The 16,169-nt window shown below is 47.9% G+C and overlaps 1 protein-coding gene across 1 annotated transcript in view; it reads right to left on the bottom strand.

Moving 5' to 3' along the window:
- The window catches only part of Dhc36C (Dynein heavy chain at 36C), a 911,918-nt gene that overhangs the window by 741,864 nt on the left and 153,885 nt on the right, over nt 1–16,169 (bottom strand). The window contains exon 10 of the mRNA XM_068227203.1: nt 7,850–7,965. Coding sequence (XP_068083304.1) covers nt 7,850–7,965 — 116 coding nt within the window. The remainder of the gene's footprint in view (nt 1–7,849; nt 7,966–16,169) is intronic.

Below are 16,169 nucleotides of genomic sequence, written 5' to 3'. Positions count from 1 at the left end.
AAAGGGCACGTTGTAGAACTCTGAAGCTTGAGAGGCAAAATTAAGGTGTTGACGTTCCGCCTCCCACTTCAGAGCGAGGAAATCAGGATGGTAATTCCCGGAACCAGATACATCCACGAAATGACTAGCGAGATGGTCAGCAATCAGGAGGGGTTCAGTGACGATATTGCCTGCAATGGAAATTCCCGGTACAGAAGATGATCCTTGGATACCCGAAATCCGTCGAAGCTTAGTCCACACTTGGGATGATGGAGTATGTGACGTCATAGACGACACATATCTCTCCCATGAAGCCTTCTTACTTTGTCGAATAACAACTCGCGCCTTAGCGCGGAGTTTCTTTAATATTACCAAGTTGGCGACAGTAGGCTGTCTACGGTAACGCTTATGAGCGCGACGGCGTTATTTGATGGCTGCTGCTATTTCATCGTTCCACCAAGGAACGAGTTTTCGGCGAGGAGTCCCCGAAGAGAACGGAATGGACTCCTCAGCAGCAGCAAGAATAACTTGGGTGACGTAAGTTATTTCCTCGCCGACAGTTCGCCTGATATTATCGTTAAAGACAGCAAGTGATGTGTACTTTCGCCAATCAGCATGTTTAAGAATCCATCGAGGGGGAGCCTCGACGGATTTATGTTTCAACATAGTAAGGATGATGGGAAAATTGTCACTGTCACAGAGATCATCGTGTGCATTCCAGCGAAACAGTGGAACCAACGTTCGGCTGCATAGACTTACGTCTATGCGAGAATATGTGCCGTAGCGTACACTAAACGGAGTTGGGTCCCCTGTGTTCAAAATACATAAATCCTGATCTGTTAGTAGTGCTTCCAGCTCTCTTCCTCGGGGGCAAGGCGTCTCAGAGCCCCATATGGGGTGATGGGCGTTAAAATCGCCCAATAAGAGGAAGGGTGGTGGAAGCTGAGCTATAAGATCAGCGACATCATATATGTTCAGATGTTGGCCTGGTGGAAGATAAACATTACACACTGTTGCTATGATAGGCAATGGAACGCGAACAGCGACAGCCTCACGTGGGGTTCTTAATGGAACCTCTTCGCTGTACGTGTCAGAACGTACAAAAATGGCAACACCACCGGAAGCCCGGTGAGCACAATACCGTTCTGTCGAGTATAATCTGAAATTTCTCAAGACCGTATGATGATCAGGTCTGAAGTTGGTCTCCTGAATACAGACTCTACTCGCTGCGTACTCACTAATGAACTGACGTAACTCAGCAAGATGCCTGTCATAACCGTTACAATTCCACTGGAACAGTGCCATAGTGTGGACTATAAAAGGAGTGTTAGGTTATGAGCGACAAACTGCTCGTAAGCCTGAACACTATCTACTTCTACATCCGTAGATGTAGAGGACAGCGCGACATCCATCCCGTCATCAAAAGATGGCAGGAGTGCCGCCCAGAACTTCGACGTTTTTCGGGGGCCAGCAGATCCCGTACGAGGAGAGCGCGCAGGTTTGGGAGCAGGAGTGCTTCCCGGCGCAGACTCATACCCCCCAGATGGGGGGCAAGACTTCTGCGCAGGGGAAGTCCGAGAGCGCTCTGGACGGGCGCTCTTCTTCCCCTTTTCCTTTTCTAGTTTAGACGGGCTGGGAGATTGTTTCCCAGCCCTGGTCGACGATGCCGCCTCCGCCGGCTGGGGCACGACTTTCGTCGACCTCCCCCCTTCCCCCCTTGCTGTGCCGGCTGGGAACTGCCAGACTGCACAGTCTTCTGGTTGGTCGAACGTTGGGTGGCCCCTCCTTCGAGCTTTGACTATTTGCGACGTTGCTGGGAGCAGCAACAGTCGCCTAGGACGCAGCGGTTTGGACAGGTGTCGAGGTTGTAAATGACGAACCTGGAAGACTCTGAGCTATCAAGCTATAGTCGAGTGTACGGGCAGGTGTATCCGTAGAATTAAACTTACGGCGCGCTTCCTGGTAGGAAAGACCATCCAGGGTCTTGATCTCCTGGATCTTCTTCTCACTCAGGTATGTCGGACAATTCCTATCCCGAGGAGAATGAAAACCGGAGCAGTTAGTGCACTTGTAGGGAGTTGTGCACTCCACCGCGCCGTGAGCTACTCGTCCACATGTACCACATACAGCCTGATTCGAACAGCGAGATACCATATGGCCGAATCGCTGGCACTGATAGCATCGCATAGGAGACGGGATGTACAGCCTCACATCGCAACGATAAGTTGTTACCTTGACTTTCTCTGGTAACACTGACAACTTGAAAGAGACAATGAAGGCACCAGTGGCAACGTCTTCGCCGTTGACCTTGCGCGTAATGCGCCGTCGTGTGTCACGCCACGGTTCTTCATGTCTTCCATCAACTCGTCGTCAGTGTTCAAAATAAGGTCGCGGTGAAAGATGACTCCGCGAACCAGCTTCAAGGACTTATGCTCCTCCACTTTGACGGGGATTTCGCCAAAGTGCTCGAAATTAAGCAACTGATCAGCTTGCAGTGTTGTACGAGTCTTTAGAAGCAAACTACCATTGCGCATTTTCTTACGATCCTCCAGTTCGTTATAGACGCCTTCGATGTGTCTACTAAACAGGATCGACTTCACCAGCTTAAAAACGTGCCCATCGGTTCTGGTAGCGACCAGAAACCTAGGGAAACTGGATCAAATTCCTTCACGCTGCGCATGTTCCCAGGGAGTTGAACCTCTCAGGGAAGCAAAAGTTAAAGACTTAGGTGGGGGGCCACCTTGAGAGAGCCGACTTCGTTTGGAAGCCATGCCCGATAGCTTCCTCCCCGAATGCCACCCACTCCTATCAGGGGTCTCTGTAGCCGAACGAAGCAGCCATGGCAATACCCACCTGGTCATAGCAGTTACTGCCCGGGGTCCGATGTTGGACGATGCCTAATACGGGATGACTGAGGCAATGAGCACTAGGACTCCCTTCTTCCTGTCACCCGCAATAGCATGTACCCCATAGCGTGTACAGAGCACTAAAAATAAGAACAGTAAATAAAAATAATTAATAATATGTCCTTCTGGCATCCCTGTGCGCGGACCTGCGTTGTCAGACGGATACTACTGCCCGGGTACATGACACACCCACCCGCCGCGTCCTGGGTGGTTGCTGGCACGGGCTTTCGAGCGTAGTCGCACACATAGGAGCTCCATCGCCGAGCAGCACGCACATCAAAATTTTGTATGGTCTACATCTGACCCTCGGAAAAATAATAAAAAATAAAGAGGGGACCATGGCCATATGACCCTTTAAGTCGTCTTCTACGACAGGCAGGGATTACCTATGGATGTATTTAGCCTCTCCCATCCACAGGAGGTCCATCACATTATACCAAACCGCAATCCATGTCCGCGCCACGGTCGCCCCTTTTTGTCGCCTCTTACGACAGGCAGGGGCTACCGCGGGTGTATTCTGCATGTGCGTCCCCCACCCGCAGGGGGTAGTGTGTTTGGTCCGCGAGAGGTATTTTATTTCGCTCAAGTCCGCCAGCAAGCCAGTTAGGACCCCCCTATCCGCCACCAGGGACGCGCCACGTGGGAGTATCACCTCTCCCCCTGCTACGCCATCGTAGTAGGTTCGTTGGGCCCCTAATGGTGATTGATGATTGTTGTTTAAAGGAGCTTAACATCTAGGTCATCGGCCCCTAATGGTACGAAATGAGACGAAATGGAATGACATTAAAAGTCTAAAATTCTCCACTGACCAGAATTCAAAAATGTGACAAAGAAGAATGAATGGATGGACATGAATTTAAAACAATCAGTGGTTGCGACACGCAATGTCGCACAGTCACATAAACGGACGTGACAATATCGTATTACTGACCAAGGGACTACTGCTATAGCATAACACTGAATTGATTATGCGTGCAGTCAAAAGGGGGTCCTAAATCGAAGTTATCGGCCCCTCATAACGGTACTGATCGCTATCAAAATAGAACCATGGTAGCTGTCCTGTTACGGTACTAATCAAAAGTAGCAGGGACTTGCGGCATTCCACACATTATTGTACTACTCAGAGCTTATGAAATTCGACATTTAATACAGACCTATGTTTTCCCACTTTGCGGTGCCATTTACAGGCAACGCAAACCTATGGTGTTCTTCACAGAAAAGTACTAACCACAGGGACCTCCACTATCCCGTGGTGTTCCTCATAGTGGGTACTAATCATAGGCAAGGCAGAACCATGGTAGCTATCATCCCATGGTCCTGCTCATATGGTGGTACTAATCACAGGTACTGCAAAAGCCGACCGCGCGGTGCTCCTGTGTGCTACTAATCACAAACCAATTTCGTACCTAATTTAGTGGTACTACGCACAAATAAAAGCAACCCTTGGTATTCCCCGCGTGATGGCACGAATCAAAAGCAGTTTCATGGTTCCAATTTAAACATCCCTTGGTCGCCCCTTTTAGTCGCCTCGCACGACAGGCAGGGGATACCGTGGGTGTATTATTCGTCTGCCTCCCCCACCCACAGGGGGTGTGTGTTTGGTCCGCGAGAGGTATTTTATTTCCCTCAAGTCCGCCGGCAAGCCAGTTAGGACCCCCTATCCGCCACCTGGGACGCGCCACGTGGGAGTATCACCTCTCCCCCTGCTACGCCTGCGTAGCAGGTTCGTGGGGCCCCTAATGGAACGAGATGGGCGACACGATACATTAAAACAATCAGTGGATCAAATTCGCTATGCCTTATTTCTAATAAAATAAGAGAAAACACAGGTAACAAAGGAAAAAGGCATTGCCTGGTAGTAAAGATTTATATACATAATTTACATTAGACGTTAAAATAACACATTAAAATACGTAACACAAATTAAAAATAAGTCAATGGTATAAAAGAGCAATAAACACAAATACACTAGGACAAAGGACATCGTTACACACGATAAAAAAGACCACTACCTCCCATAAAGCAGATGACGACGTCTGCCGACAGCTCGTCATCTAGCAGGATGAGGGAGACGGTACGAGGGAGATTAAGAGTACGCCGCAGATCGACCAGGTCCACGCACTCCGTAAGCCTGTGTACCACGGTTAGATGATCGCCGAATGTACACACCGGAGTAGGTTCACCGTTTAATAGATGGGAGTGAGTCAGGATACCGTAGCCGATCCGATCCGATGATGATTGTTGTTTAAAGGGGCCTAACATCGAGGTCATGGGCCTCTAATGGTACGAAATGAGACGAACTAGAATAAGTTAAAAGTCTAAAATTCTCCACTGACCACAATTCAAAGCGTGAGAACGAACAATGAATGGATGGACATGAATTTAAAACAATCAGTGGTTGCGACCCGATGTATCTCACATTCACATAAACTGACCAAGGGACTACTGCTATAGCATAACACTGAAACGAAGATGCTTGCAGTCTAAAAGGGGTCTAAAATCCAAGTTATCGGACCCTCATAACGATACTGATCGCTAGGAAATTAGAACCATGGTATTTGTCCTGTTGCGGTACTAATCAAAAGTAGCAGAGACTTGCGGGATTCCACACATTATTGTACTACTCAGAGGTTATGAAATTCGACATATGTTTTTCTCACTTTGCGGCTCCATTTACAGGCAACGCAAGCCTATGGTGTTCATCACATAAGAATACTAACCACAGGGACCTTCGCCTATCACGTGGTGTTCCTCATATAGTGTGTACTAATCATAGGCAAAGCAGAACCATGGTAGCCATCATCCCATCGTCCTGCTCATATGGTGGTACCAATCACAGGTACCGCAAAAGCCGACCTCACGGTGCTCCTGTATGCTACTAATCACAAACCTATCTTTTACCTTATATAGTGGTACTACGCGCAAGTAAAAGCGACCCATGATGCTCTCCGCGTGGTGGTACTAATCACAACGATTCCAAGACAATCATCCCATGGTCGCCCCATTTAGTCGCCTCTTACGACAGGCAGGGGATACCGTGGGTGTATTCTTCGTTGGCGTCCCCCACCCACAGCGGATTGTGTGTTTGTTCCGCGAGAGATATTTTATTTCCCTCAAGTCCGCCGGCAAGCCGGTTAGGACCCCCCTATCCTCCACCTGGGACGCGCCACGCGGGAGTATCAGCTCTCCCCCTGCTACGCCAGCGTAGCAACAGAAACGTGATTCTGGTGACGGCATCCGAACACATCGAGAGCAGGTCCTGGATCCGCTGCACCAGAGGGTGCCCAAGAAAACAGATATTAGACTGCAGCGATCTCAAGGAGTCAGTACACACAAGAGAGTGTCGGCGCTCATCGGACAGTGCGTACCGCAGAGCTTCAGACAGCATAGAGCTCTCCTGTGTACTCACTACAGGTTTCCGGGAAAACAAAAAGAAACCTATCAGTGTCGGCAACGAACACACAGCCCACTTTAGTGCCTGTTCTCGAGCCATCCATGTAAAGCGACGACTGAGCCTGGATACCGGCCAACAACGGACAGAAAGAGCCTCCGATAAATCGAAGGGTCCGTGTCTTCCTTCGGGCCAGTGTGCAGATCCAGAATTATTTCAGGTCATCGTACTACACACAGAGGTACCAAACTTGGTAGTCTGACAAGGCAAGGAACCGAAGGTACGTGAAACAATCTGTGACTGCTATCCAAGCGTATTCCAACCGGCCGCGATGCTCGAGGTAAAGCAGCGTATAGTAGACGGTGTCCTTTGTTGAATACACCAGGATAGCTTGTCGCAAATTTGTAGCATACGAAAGAAGAATTTGCTGGCGCCTCAGGTGTAATGGCGGCCCACCAGACTCTGCGAGCAGGCTAGCAACGGCGCTTGTACGAAAAGATCTCGTCGCCAACCTACCCCCGCTGTGGTGGAGGCTGTTGAGTTTCGCGAGGACGCATGGTCTTGCTGAGCCATATGCCGGACTGCAGTAGTCTAGCCGGGATAAAATATGAGCCCTATAGAATCGTAGGAGCACCGTGCGGTCAGCACCCCCAATTAGTGCTGCTAGAAAACTTCATGATATTTATCTTCTTAGTGCATTGCACTTTTACCTGCCACGCGTGTGGTTCGCACGATAATTTTCTATCAAAAAGGAGCCCAAGAAATCGGTAAGTGTCAAATACGGGAAGAGCGATATTTCCTAGATAAAGTTCAGGAGGAGGGTGAAGACTACGTTGACGACAAAAGTGGACAACAGAGGTCTTTGCGGTGGAAAACCGATAGCCATGTTCTAAGGTCCACTGCTCCACTCTCCTAATAGATTGCTGTAATTGCCACTCTAGGACTGCATATTACGCGAACTATAGTACAGAGCAAAATCGTCCACATATAGCGACGGTATTACTGCTGAACTAGCAGCAGCGACAACACCGTTTATGGCAATCGCGAACAGAGTGACACTAAGAACCGTTCCCTGTGGGACTCCATTTTCATAACGTGGTATTGCGAATATGTCCTCCCTACTCGGGCACGGAATAGACGGAGGGACAAAAAAAAATCGCAATAAATACCAGCAAGTTACCTCGGAATCTCCATTGATGCAGGACTGAGAGGATACCATATCGCCATGTGGTGTCGTAGGCTTTCTGTAAGTCAAAGAAAACAGCTACCAAATGCTGTTTGCGGAGAAACGCATCCTGGATAGAGCTCTCCAGGCGTACCAAGTGGCCAGTGGTCAGTGGTAAAAGGTGGAACGAAACGAAGTGATAATTAAAATTTTGAAAGGAACAGAAGGAACAGACTGGAACAAATATGATAAAGTAAAAGGAGAAAGACAATCTCCACATCATTCATGACAGTTCTCCTCCGTTACGGGAAGATGAGCAAGGGCGGTCAGGCAAGAAAGATGAAAGAGAGCTGTTAATACATGTAAGCGAAATTAATATCAAACTCGTGTAAGCCATTGGTAAGTTACCTCCCAGTAATACCGAAGCTGGCAAAGCCACTGAAAGTCATTTTCCTTCAGCACCTTCATCTCAACCATTCCAGCCAGTACATCTTTAGCATGTACATCCAGTACCACCAAAGCCCCTACGAAAAAAACAGAAAGCATGTATAGTAAAAAGAATCATACAAACACTGAAAACAAGTATCCTCTAAATATCTTTCAAATTGTGATAGAATATGGACAGTTTTACCAATGCAACAGAGATATTGTGCATATCCCCAAAGAATTATTTCTACAAATATTCTAATTGAGGTTATCTGAAATAATGTAATGTCTAGTTGCAGATGTCGTTGAAATGTCATATGTCTCCCTATGCATTAGAACGATGATCATGATGCCGATGACGTTTGTTGTCTGAAGGAGCCTAACAGCTAGGTCATTGGCCCATAATGGTACGAGGTGAAAAAACAAAACATTAAAAATTCAAAATATATCCACTCCCTAGATAATGATGATGATGATGTTTGTTGTTTTAAGGTGCCTAACATCGAAGGTCATCGGCCCCTAATGCAACGAGAGGGACGACATGATATATGATAGTTAAAAAATCATGAGATAAAAAAATATCAGTGGATCTAACTCGCAATGACTTGTTTTCTAATAAAATAAGAGAAAATACAGGAAAAAAAGGAATAACGCATTGCCTAGTAGTACAGATATATACCCATAATTTACGTTATTCGTTAAAATAACACATGAAAATACGCAAGAAAACTAACACGAAGTCAATGGGATAAAAGCGCAATTGACACAAAAACACTAGGACAAAGGACATCATTACACACGATAAAAAGACCACTATCCGTAATAAAGCCGATGACGAGGTCTGCTGACTGCTCGTCATCACGCAGGATAAGGGAGACGATACTCGGGAGGTTAAGACTACGGCGAAGATCGACCAGGTCCACACACTCCGTAAGGATGTGTACCACGGTAAGATAGTCGCCGCAGGTACACACGGAGGGGGTTCTCCTTTCTGAAGATGGGAGTGCGTCAAGATACCGTGGCGGATCAGAAGGCGACATAATACCACGGCTTCCCTCCGCGAAGCCCGAAGGGAAGTCCTCCATACCTTCGTTGTTCCTTTATCGCTCTCAGCTTATTGGGAAGTGGAATGGCCTGCCACTCCATCTCCCAATAGGACATAACCAGATATCTCAGCTGAGAGCGAATATCACTTGCTGGAACCTTGCAAGGCAACGGGGGCAGTGTAACTGCCTCCTTGGCAGCCTTATCTGCTAATTCATTTCCCTCTATGCCCATGTGGCTGGGGAGCCACACAAACGTAATTCTGGTGCCGGCATCCGAACAACCAGCCAGCAGGTCCTGGATCCGCTCCACCAGAGGGTGCCGAGGAAAACAAGTATCAATAGACTGTAGTGAGCTCAAGGAGTCGGTACATAGAAGAAAGTGTCGGCGCTCGTTGGACAGTGCGTACCGCAGAGCTTCACGGGTAGCATAGAGCTCTGCTGTATACACAATACAGGTTTCCGGAAGACCAAAAAGAAACCTATCATTGTCGACAACGAACGCACAGCCTACCTTCGTTTCCACCTTGTAGACGGCGACTGAAGCAGGATATCGGCCTACAACAGACAGGAAGAGCCTCCGATAAATCGAAGGGTCCGTGTTTTCCTTCAGGCCAGTGTGCAGATCCAGGAGTATTTCAGTACGTCGCACTATCCACGGAGGTACCCCTCTTGGTTGTCTGACAAGGCAAGGAATGGAAGGTACATGAAACAATCTGTAACTGCTATCCAAGCGTACACCAACCGGCCGCGTTGCTCGAGTACAAGCAGCGTACAGCAGACGATGTCCATTACTAAATACGCAAGGATAACTTGGGTGAAGTGCAATCTGTCGCAAATTTGCAGCATATGACAAACGGAGCTGCTGACGCCTCAAGTGTAAAGGTGGCACTCCAGATTCAGCGAGCAAGCTAGCCACGGGGCGTTTATGAAAAGCTCCCGTTGCCAACCTAACACCACCGTCGTGGACGCTTTTCAGCTTCGCAAGGACGATTTGTCTTGCTGAGCCATATGCTGCACTGCCGTAGTCTAACCTGGATAAAATGTGTGCCCTATAGAATCGTAGGAGCACCGCGCGGTCACCTCCCCATTTAGTGCTGCTAAGATCCTTCAAGAGATTAAATTTCCTGATGCACTGCATTTTAGCTCCCGCTCGTGTGGCTCCCACGATAGTTTACTATCAAAAAGGAGCCCAAGAAATCGGCGTCAACTACGGGAAGGGCGACATTTCCTAGATGAAGTTCAGGATGTGGGTGCAGAGTACGTTGAAGACAGAAGTGGACAACAGAGGTCTTTGCGGTAGAGATGATGATGACGCTTGTGGTTTAAAGGGGCCTAACATCGAGGTCATGGGCCCGTTTTGGTACGGAATGAAATGACAAACAAAAAGGTCAAAATCATCCACTGACCAAAATAAAAAAATGTCATAAAGAATGAATGGATGGACTTGAACCCCAGAAAACAAACAAAAAGCAGTGGATCCGACTCAATAAGACCATAAATAATAGTATTACTGACCAAGGGACCACTCATAAAGCACAATCCTGAATCGAGGATGCTTGATGTCTAAAGGGGTACAAAATCCAGGTCAAAGGTCCCCCCAGTATGGTAATTATCGCTAGTAAAGTAGAAGCATGGTATTTAACATGTTCGGGTACTAATTACAAGTAGCGAAGACTCACGGTGTTCCACACATGACGGTATTACTCACTAGTATTGTACGTCGTACAGGTAACGCTGACCTCTGGTGTTTCTCACACAATGGCGCCACTCATAGCACACGCAAACCGATTATGTTCTTCACCCAGGTGTACTAGTCACGGGTGGCGTTATTCCCGTGGTTTCCTCACATCGTGGGTAGTAATCACAGGCCATGCAGACCCACGGTGTCGCTCATATAGTGGTACAACTCACAGGCAACGCCCAGACCCGCGGTGTTGCTCACATGGGTACGACTAATGGGTACTAGAAACCCACACGAGAACCAACTATTGCTGCTACTATTCACAAACCTGTTTCGTACCAAATATTGAAACTGTACAGTGTCCTGTACAGCTCATTGGAATTATAGGTGCCTTTCTACTTCATTAAAATCACTCCTAAAGGTCGCGTCATTCGTAGCAGTATGGGCGATGGGGATTGAGCGGCGTCTGGCCAGAATGGAACCCGCGAAAGAGCGCCTGGAAAACAAAGGGAAGACAGAGCAAGAGCCAAGCCCCCGCGGAAATACCCTCTCAACTTGCAGAGAGAGCTAGAAGAGGACGCGATGCTGGAGTAGTCAGATACGCCCCGAGGTGTGGCTTAGCTTCCCAGAGTTCCAAACTAACATAAGGAACTTCCGGTTTTTTATGCACGTGTTACGGGTGCCAACGTCGGATTTTGGCGCGTAAAAATGGGATGATATTTTGATCCAGACATAGGAAAATTATGTGAGACACACCGTTGAATAGAGCTGAATTTTCTGCGTTTCCCAGACTAAAAATATGTAATAATTTATTCAGGGGAAGAAATGAGGTCACCAGCTGTCCAGATGTAACATATGGCTAACACATGTGAATACAACAGCGTCACCCAAGCTAAGAGTCGCGCTCAAAGATGACTCCACCCCCAAGGGACGCTAATGAATTAATCAAAGGCGGGAAGCAAATTGCATAAAAACTGCCGATCGTAGGTCCAGCACGCCTTGCTCAAATGAAAGAGGAGATAGAGGGCCACAAGATGCACTATTTAAATGTCTTCAATTCTTGGTATGCAAGGAGCTCGTGTTCTTAATGAACCGTGAACGTTTACGCCCCCAGGCTTCCGGCGGGGAAGGTAATATAGGCCGGGCTGGCCATCGCAGAAGACAGTTCTTTGCGTGTCGTTGAGAAGGGACACTGTGTCCCGCGGTGCTCCAGTTTACAGTCCGAACCCATTGACCGATTACTAAGAGGGTTATTGTGTCGTCGTGTCGTGAAGTACAAATCCTTTGTGAAGTGTAACGGGAGGCCAAACGAGCCTAGGTGAATTGTCTCTGTGCCGCGTGTCAAACTAGTTAATCCGCGAGCATAATTTACAAACGATGATGATGATGATGCTTGTTGTTTTAAGCGGCCTAACATCGAAGGTCATCGGCCCCTAATGGAACGAAATGAAGGACATGAGATATGAAGTTAAAATTTTAAAAAGTATCCACTGACTAGAGTTAAAAAAGAATGGTAATGAAGAAAAATGAGGGTGAGAATAAAACAGTCAGTGGATCTAATACGCAATGCCTTATGTTCTATTAAAATAAGAGAAAGTACAGGAAATCGAAGGAATAAGGCATCGCCCAGTAATACAGATATTAACACATAATGTACGTTAGACGTTACAATAACACATTAAAATGCGCAACACAAACTAAAATGGAGTCAATGAGATAAAAGCGCAACTGACATAAACAACACTAGGACAAAGGACATCATCACACACGATAAAACAGACCGCTATCCCTCATAAAGCGGATGACGAGGTCTGCTGACTGCTCGTCATCGCGCAAGATAAGGGAGATAGTACTCGGAAGGTTAATACTACGGCGCAGATCGACCAGGTCCACGCACTCCGTAAGGATGTGTACCACGGTAAGATGGTCGCCGCAGGTACACACCGGAGGGGGTTCTCCTTTCAGTAGATGGGAGTGCGTCAAGATACCGTGGCCGATCCGAAGGCGACATAATACCACGGCTTCTCTCCGCGAAGCCCGAAGGGAAGTCCTCCATACCTTCGTTGTTCCTTTTATCGCTCGCAGCTTATTGGGAAGTAGGATGGCTTGCCACTCCATCTCCCAATGAGACATAACCAGATATCTCAGCTGAGAGCGAATATCACTTGCTGGAACCTTGAAAGGCAACCTGATCTACTAACTCGTTTCCCTCTATGCTCATGTGGCTGGGGAGCCACACGAACGTAATTCTGGTGCCGGCATCCGAACACCCGGCCAGCAGGTCCTGGATCCGCTGCACCAGAGGGTGCCGAGGGACACAGGTATCAATAGACTGAAGCGAACTCAAGGAGTCAGTACACACGAGAAAGTGTCGGCGTACATTGTCTAGTGCGTACCGCAGAGCCTCACAGATAGCATAGAGCTCTGCCGTGTACACACTACAGGTGTCCGGGAGAACAAAAAGAAACCGATCATTGTCGACAACGAACGCACAGCCCACCTTCGTATCTGTCCTTGAACCATCCGTGTAAACGACGCCCGAACCTGGATAGCGGCCAAGAACGGACAGGTAGATCCTCCGATAAATCGAAGGGTCCGTGTCTCCTTTCGGGCAAGTGTGCAAATCCAGGATGATTTCAGGTCGTCGTACAACCCACGGAGGTACCCCACTTGGTTGTCTGACAAGGCAAGGAATCGAAGGTACGTCAAACAATTCATAACTGCTATCCAAGCGTATCCCAACCGGCCGCGTCGCACGAGGATGAGCAACGTACAACAAACGGTTGCCATTGCTGAATACGCAGGGATAGCTCGGATGAAGTGGCATCTGTCGCAAATTTGCAGCATTCGTAAGTAGTAGTGATGATGATGATGATGCTTGTTGTTTAAAGGGGCCTAACATCGAAGGTCATCGGCCCCTAATGGAATGTGATAAACGACATGAGAGATGATGTTAAAATTTTAAAAACATATCCACTGACTAGAGTTTAAAAAATGATGGAGAAAAATGAGGGTGAGATTAAAACAATCAGTGGATCTAATACGCAATGCCTTATTTTCTAAAAAAATAAGAGAAATTACAGGAAAACAAAAGAATAAGGCATTGCCTGGTAGTACATAATTTACGAGAGACGTTAAAATAACACATTAAAATACGCAAAACAAACTAAAATTAAGTCAATAGGATAAAAGCGAAAGTGACACAAAACACACTAGGACAAAGGACAGCATTACACACGAGAAAACAGCCCACTATCCCTCATAAAGCGGATGACGAGGTCTGCTGACTGCTCGTCATCACGCAAGATAAGGGAGATAGTACTCTGAAGGTTAAGACTACGGCGCAGATCGACCAGGTCCACACACTCCGTAAGGATGTGCACCACGGTAAGGTGGTCGCCGCAGGTACACACCGGAGGGGGTTCTCCTTTCAAAAGATGCGAGTGAGTCAAGATACCGTGGCCGATCCGAAGACGACATAATACCACGGCTTCCCTCCGCGAAGCCCGAAGGGAAGTCCTCCATACCTTCGTTGTTCCTTTTATCGCTCTCAGCTTATTGGGAAGTGGAATGGCCTGCCACTCCATCTCCCAATGGGACATAACAAGATGTCTCAGCTGGGAGCGAATATCACTTACTGGAACCTGGAAAGGCAACGTGGGCAGTGTAACTGCCTCCTTGGCAGCCTGATCTACTAACTCGTTTCCCTCTATGCCCATGTGGCTTGGGAGCCACACAAATGTGATTCTGGTGCCAGCATCCCAACACCCGGCCAGCAGGTCCTGGATTAGCTGCACCAGAGGGTGCCGAGGGAAACAGGTATCTATAGACTGGAGCGAACTCAAGGAGTCGGTACACAGAAGAAAGTGTTGGCGCTCATTGTACAGTGCGTACCGCAGAGCCTCATAGATAGCATAGAGCTCTGCTGTGTACACACTACAGGTTGCCGGAAGAGCAAAAAGGAACCTATCATTGTTAACAACGAACGCACAGCCCACCTTCGTATCTGACCTTGAACCATCCGTGTAGACGACGACTGATCCTGGATAGCGGCCAACAACGGACAGGAAGAGCCTCCGATAAATCGAAGGGTCCGTGTTTTCCTTTGGACCAGTGTGCAGATCCAGGATTACTTCAGGTCGTCGTACGACCCACGGAGGTACCCCACTTGGTTGTCTGACAAGGCAAGGAACCGAAGGTACGTCAAAAAATTCGGAAATGTTATCCAAGCGTATCCCAACCGGCCGCGTCGCTCGAGGACGAGCAGCGTACAGCAAACGGTTGCCATTGTTGAACACGCAAGGATAGCTGGGATGAAGTGGCATCTGTCGCAAATTTGCAGCATATGTAAGTAGAAGTTGCTGGCGCCTCAGGTGTAAAGGCGGCACACCAGACTCAGCGAGCAGGCTAGCGATGGGGCTTGTACGAAAAGCTCCCGTCGCCAACCTAACCCCGCTGTGGTGGATACTGTTCAGCTTCGCAAGAACGCTTGGTCTTGCGGAGCCATATGCTGCACTGCCATAGTCTAACCGGGATAAAATGTGTGCCCGATAGAATCGCAGGAGCACCGCGCGGTCAGCCCCCCAAGAAGTGCTGCTAAGAAACTTAAGGATATTAAGCCTCCTAGTGCATTGCACTTTTAACTGGCCGCACGTGTGGCTCCCACGATAATTTACTGTCAAAAAGGAGCCCAAGAAATCGGTAGGTGTCAACAACTGGAAGAACGACATTACCTAGATAAAGCTCAGGATGAGGGTGAAGTGTACGTTGACGACAAAAGTGGACAACGGAGGTCTTTGCGGCAGAAAACCGAAAGCCATGTTCTAAGGTCCACTTCTCCACCCTCCTAATAGCTTGCTGTAACTGTCGCTCTGCGACTGCCATACTGCACAAGCTATAGTGCAGAGCAAAATCATCCACATATAGGGACGGTATTACGGCTGGACCAGCAGCAGCGACAATACCGTTTATGGCAATCGCGAACAGAGTGACACTAAGAACCGATCCCTGTGGGACTCCATTTTCTTGAACGTGGTATTGCGAATATGTCCTACCTACTCGGACACGGAATAGACGGAGGGACAAAAAATTCGCAATAAATACCGGCAAGTTACCTCGGAATCTCCATTGATGCAGGACTGAAAGGATGCCATATCGCCAGGTGGTGTCGTAGGCCTTCTCCAAGTCAAAGAAGACAGCTACCAAATGCTGTTTGCGGAGAAACGCATCCTGGATAGAGCTCTCCAGGCGTACCAAGTGGTCTGTGGTGGATCGAGCGGCTCGAAATCCACATTGGTACTCGGACAAGAGTCCTTGTTTCTCCAGACACCACACGAGTCTGCGATTTACCATCCTCTCAAAGAGCTTACACAGGCAATTTGTGATGATGATGATGATGCTTGTTGTTTTAAGGGGCCTAACATCGAAGGTCATCGGCCCCTAATGGTACGAAATGAAAGAACAAAAAGTACAAAGGCATCCACTGATAAAAATAAAAATAAAAAATGTCATGAAGAATGAATGGATTGACAGGAACCCAACAAAACACAAAACAAACAAACAAAAACAAAAACCA

This window comes from Anabrus simplex, chromosome 4, assembly GCF_040414725.1.
Source record: "Anabrus simplex isolate iqAnaSimp1 chromosome 4, ASM4041472v1, whole genome shotgun sequence".
In the NCBI taxonomy this organism is placed as follows: Eukaryota; Metazoa; Arthropoda; class Insecta; order Orthoptera; family Tettigoniidae; genus Anabrus; species Anabrus simplex.
Note: the sequence above shows the minus strand (reverse complement) of the source record. Positions and strands in the feature narration are given on the sequence as shown.